Here is a 6,000-nt window from a genome sequence, read left to right on the forward strand (position 1 = left end):
CTTTGTTTCCTTCTTGTCGGCCACATCGGTGTCAAATGCCAGACTCTTTTCTTTCTTGAGGGCTACAGCGCATTGAGAAACGTATTCCAACAAGCACTGACAGAAGACGTCACTGTGACTACTCCTGCCACTTCCCTGGGCTAGGGTAGTCTTGTTTTGGACCTCGTACGCTCATATAAAACTGGAAAGTGTTACGAAGGTAAATGGCATCATCATGTCAACCATGTTTGTACAACCCAAGCTACGTCCCAAATGACACCCTATTCCCTCTAGTGCACTACTACCCATTGGTCTGTGTGGTCAAAGTAGTGCACTTATATAGGGAGTAGGGTGGCATTTCGGACTCACTGCCAGTGTAAACGCCACTCTCATAGTCTAGATGCCAAAGCTTTTACAACAACAGACATCTCAAAACATCAGCTCTTTATGCCCGGTAATGATTTTTTCTTTTGAAATGCAGCTGTCGGACAAGACTCTTTCCTTGAAGCTCATAAAGCAGTTCGTATAACTCAACTGCATGGTGCTATAGAAAGCAATACTCCTTTACAGAACACAGATAGAGCGGGGGAAACGGGGTGAGGTTTTCTCAGCCAGCTCTGTCACAGCTTCTAGTTCTTTAGGGGCCTAGGACTGGGTACTGTCGTCATGCCGACTGACTCAAGTTTAAACAGCACTTTCAGGGAATTACCTACCGCCTCCCAGGTTACCAAGGTGCCCTACCGTCTCCCAGGTTACCAAGGTGCCCTACCGCCTCCCAGGTTACCAAGGTGCCCTACCGCCTCCCAGGTTACCAAGGTGCCCTACCGCCTCCCAGGTTACCAAGGCGCCCTACTGCCTCCCACGTTACCAAGGCGCCCTACTGCCTCCCACGTTACCAAGGTGCCCTACTGCCTCCCACGTTACCAAGGCGCCCTACTGCCTCCCAGGTTACCAAGGCGCCCTACTGCCTCCCAGGTTACCAAGGTGCCCTACTGCCTCCCACGTTACCAAGGTGCATGCAAAAACCATGAGGAAAAGCTCAAGCCTGAAAAAGAAATACATTTGTTTATTTATTTTTTTTATGAGTGAATGTCACTCAATTTGGCTCTCATGAAACAGTTGGTAGTGTGTTATCTGGAACGGAGAACTTCTAAGGAGAAACAGGAGGAGAGGTGATCGGACACCAAAACAACAAGGAGGAAGGGAGGAGGGAGGGGTTAGAACAAACAGGACATGGCTTGCATCCCAAATGGCACCCTATTCCCTACATAATGCACTACTTTTGACCAGGGCCCATAGGGCTCCCATAGATAGGGCTCCCATAGATGGGGCTCCCATAGATAGGGCTCTGGTCAAAATAAGTGCACTTTATAGAGAATAGGGTACTATTTAAGACACAGCCGGACTCCTTTCCAAGTCATTCTCTATTCATTTCTCAAAACCCCTCAGGTGCAATTAGCTGATAACCTCTGAAAGTTGCGAGGTCAATTCCAACTATGAATAATCAATGTATTACCTGAACTACAGTCTGGCTTGCTGTTAAAAAATATGGTTTGTTCTTTAGTCTCATTCTCTCACCTACTAATGCTATCCTTTAGTGGATTTTGTTTAGTCAGATTTGCTTTAAAGCTACTACAACCCAGTCAGAGTTCTATCGTTCGTTCAAACTGTTTCTTTCCTTGTTCTCCTGGGTGAAGAAGCTACACAGCTTCCAAACCCTCACAAACACCTCTTCTTTTTTATTTTTTAAAGCAGGAGGGAACTTGTCTTCTACACAGCAACTATATTGAATATTTGAAAAAGAATAAATATTTTTCTAAAAATTAAAAAAAAAAAAAATGCCACACTTGCTGTTCCATGCATATGCGTTATTTACAAATTGAAAAACATGTTTCCTTCTTTTTTTTTTTGCACTCCCTTTGCTTTTTGTCTGCCAACCCATATGGTTTGACACCTTACAATCAGCAAATCAACATTCAACAACCCTACATGGGATCTAACCACACTCAATGAACATGGCTTGAACAGTTGGACTGTGTTGAACACAAACCCCATGTCCCAAACAAGGGTACTTAAAATGAAACAAATAAAATACATCTCACTGGAAAACTGAACAGAGTAGTTGGGGAAAGGGAGTGATGTTACAATAGTGACCAATTGAGAGAAGTGGGGAGTTCTTTTTTTTTTTTTGTCCTCACAATCAAATCTGCTACAAACAATACTGTTGTACGATTAATGTTTGAAATATTCTACCTCTTTTTTTATTTTGATATAATTTATAAACTTTTCCATTAAACAAAACCCAAGAAAAAAAAACAAAAAACGCAATATTGGGAAGATCAGCAACAATAGCTGAAAACCAGTGTTGCCCCGTGGCATTGCATCAGTGCTCTAGTCTGTAGAAGGGGTTTTAGTAAAGAGTCCATCCTCAATCTTCTATGTACTCCCACAGATCCTTCTCATAGCCCTCATGCACATGCTGCAGCAGAACCCGCCGCCGACTCTCACAGTATCTGGAGGACACAACAAAAACAAACAGGAAACGGTGAGGATAGGAAAGGGTCATTTTAAAATCAGTCTGGTGTCATTCTGATATGCGCTGTAGGAAGGGTCATTTTAAAATCAGTCTGGTGTCATTCTGATATGTGCTGTAGGAAGGGTCATTTTAAAATCAGTCTGGTGTCATTCTGATATGCGCTGTAGGAAGGGTCATTTTAAAATCAGTCTGGTGTCATTCTGATATGCGCTGTAGGAAAGGGTCATTTTAAAATCAGTCTGGTGTCATTCTGATATGCGCTGTAGGAAAGGGTCATTTTAAAATCAGTCTGGTGTCATTCTGATATGCGCTGTAGGAAGGGTCATTTTAAAATCAGTCTGGTGTCATTCTGATATGCGCTGTAGGAAGGGTCATTTGAAATCAGTCTGGTGTCATTCTGATATGTGCTGTAGGAAGGGTCATTTTAAATCAGTCTGGTGTCATTCTGATATGGGCTGTAGGAAAGGGTCATTTTAAAATCAGTCTGGTGTCATTCTGATATGCGCTGTAGGAAGGGTCATTTGAAATCAGTCTGGTGTCATTCTGATATGCGCTGTAGGAAAGGGTCATTTTAAAATCAGTCTGGTGTCATTCTGATATGCGCTGTAGGAAGGGTCATTTTAAAATCAGTCTGGTGTCATTCTGATATGCGCTGTAGGAAGGGTCATTTGAAATCAGTCTGGTGTCATTCTGATATGTGCTGTAGGAAGGGTCATTTAAATCAGTCTGGTGTCATTCTGATATGGGCTGTAGGAAAGGGTCATTTTAAAATCAGTCTGGTGTCAATCTGATATGTGCTGTAGGAAGGGTCATTTTAAATCAGTCTGGTGTCATTCTGATATGCGCTGTAGGAAGGGTCATTTTAAATCAGTCTGGTGTCATTCTGATATGTGCTGTAGCGTAGCCAACTAATCATCTTTGGCTTGACAAACAAACAAACACAAATAGAATGGAACAAGAGGCAATTTCAGATTAAATTAAAATCGCTGATCATGACAGCCTCATAGTAGGCATGTTTAGAATACTCCTCCCACGTTGGCATTCAAATTTCATATATTTACCACTGACTGGTACAAAAGACAAATCTGGTATAATTTCATAGATAAAACACAGAGCTATAAAATCATCTACCCTGTCGCAGACTAACCTGTACTTCCTGCTGTAATAAAGACATCTATATCATGTATTTAACTCACCTGTACTTGTCCTGTACTTTCTGTTTGATGTCCTGCAGAGAGTCCTGGGAGATGTCCCGCTCCAGATATCCAGACAGAACCTCCGTGGCATTCTCCAAGTCAGCCTGATTGTTCTAAAAGAGGACCGCCTGGGTTCAGTCACAGCATATACACCGAGTGGACAAAACATTAAGGACACCAGCTCTTTCCATGACACAGACTGACCAGGTGAATCCATGTGAACGCTATGATCCATTATTGATGTCACTTGTTAAATCCCACTTCAAAAATCAGTGTAGATGAAGGGGAGGAGACCGGTTAAAGAAGGATTTTTAAGCCTCGAGACAATTGAGACATGGATTGTGTGTATGTGCCATTTAGAGGGTGAATGAGCAAGACAAAAAGATTGAAGTGCCTTTGAACGGGGTATGGTAGTAGGTGCCAGGCGCACCGGTTTGAGTGTGTCAAGAACTGCAACGCTGCTGGGTTTTGTACACTCAGTGTATTGTATAGTGCCACTACTTGCCCTGATAGAACTACATGAACAGGAATAACTGTGCTGCCGTTTTTTACCTGGAGCATTCAAACTCATGACAACAACTGTGGAAATAAAGATTTCCTTTAGAGAGGAGACCTTGACTTGTAGGTGTAGAAATACATCACAGCTTACTGTCTCCACCTGTACATCACGGCTTACTGTCTACACCTGTCCATCATGGCTTACTGTCTCCACCTGTACATCACGGCTTACTGTCTCCACCTGTACATCACGGCTTACTGTCTACAACTGTACATCACGGCTTACTGTCTACACCTGTACATCACGGCTTACTGTCTACACCTGTACATCACGGCTTACTGTCTACACCTGTCCATCATGGCTTACTGTCTCCACCTGTACATCACGGCTTACTGTCTCCACCTGTACATCACGGCTTACTGTCTACAACTGTACATCACGGCTTACTGTCTACACCTGTACATCACGGCTTACTGTCTACACCTGTACATCACAGCTTGCTGTCTACACCTGTACATCACGGCTTACTGTCTCCACCTGTACATCACGGCTTACTGTCTACACCTGTACATCACAGCTTACTGTCTACACCTGTACATCACAGCTTACTGTCTCCACCTGTACATCACAGCTTACTGTCTCCACCTGTACATCACAGCTTGCTGTCTACACCTGTACATCACGGCTTTCTGTCTACACCTGTACATCACGGCTTACTGTCTACAGCTGTACATCACGGCTTACTGTCTACAACTGTACATCACGGCTTACTGTCTCCACCTGTACATCACGGCTTACTGTCTACACCTGTACATCACGGCTTACTGTCTACAACTGTACATCACGGCTTACTGTCTCCACCTGTACATCACGGCTTACTGTCTACACCTGTACATCACGGCTTACTGTCTACACCTGTACATCACGGCTTACTGTCTACACCTGTACATCACCGCTTACTGTCTACAACTGTACCAACAGTTACTGGAGCAACTGCAACACTTCAAGCTAAATAGAATACTCTGACTCTCTCCACGCCTTCCTTCTCTCCCCCCCTTCTCCCTTCTCTACCCTCCCTCACCTCAAAGATGATGGACTGGTTGTTCTTCTTGAGGTAGAAGGGTTTAGGTTAGCTATAGGGTTAGTACTATAGCTGTAAAGTTACCTCAAAGATGATGGACTGGTTGTTCTTCTTGAGGTAGAAGGCGAAGACGTAGGTGAACATGAGTGTGGAGCGACACTGACACAGCACGTCCACGGCCTTCTTCAGGAACTGCACCTCGATCCAGGACATGTTGTGCTGCTGCATCTCCTCCATCTTCTGCTTGACCCCGGCGTACAGCTTGTGCTCGAAGCGCAGCGACTGCATGTGGTTCATGTAGCGGTTGCAGTAGAACAGGTACCGCTGCAGCGCTGCCCTGGATCGCTGGAGGAGGGGGGGGGACAACGCCTGGCTCTTAATCACAACAACAATCAAGCCTGGGGACTGGGAGAATATGTCTACCATTATACATGCTCTTCATAACTAGTATAACCACCACTAATATACCATCACTAGTATAACCACAACTACTATACAATCACTAGTATAACCACCACTACTATACCATCACTAGTATAACCACCACTACTATACCATCACTAGTATAACCACCACTACTACACCATCAATAGTATAACCATCACTAGTATAACCACCACTACTACACCATCACTAGTATAACCACCACTACTATACCATCACTAGTATAACCACCACTGCTACACCATCACTAGTATAACCATCACTA

General features: G+C 44.0%; 1 protein-coding gene across 1 annotated transcript; it reads right to left on the reverse strand.

Moving 5' to 3' along the window:
* Window positions 1-1,201: 1,201 nt before the first annotated feature.
* LOC123489193 (E3 ubiquitin-protein ligase arih1l-like) lies at window positions 1,202-5,717 on the reverse strand. The gene is made up of 4 exons (XM_045219851.1): window positions 5,376-5,717; window positions 5,292-5,315; window positions 3,712-3,824; window positions 1,202-2,492 (listed from the first exon to the last, which is right to left on the reverse strand). The coding sequence occupies exons 1-4, from the start codon at window positions 5,715-5,717 to the stop codon at window positions 2,408-2,410; spliced, it is 564 nt and encodes a 187-aa protein (XP_045075786.1). The 3' UTR covers window positions 1,202-2,407.
* Between the last annotated feature and the right edge of the window lie 283 nt (window positions 5,718-6,000).

Source organism: Coregonus clupeaformis, unplaced genomic scaffold (genome assembly GCF_020615455.1).
Source record: "Coregonus clupeaformis isolate EN_2021a unplaced genomic scaffold, ASM2061545v1 scaf2832, whole genome shotgun sequence".
Classification (NCBI taxonomy): domain Eukaryota; kingdom Metazoa; phylum Chordata; class Actinopteri; order Salmoniformes; family Salmonidae; genus Coregonus; species Coregonus clupeaformis.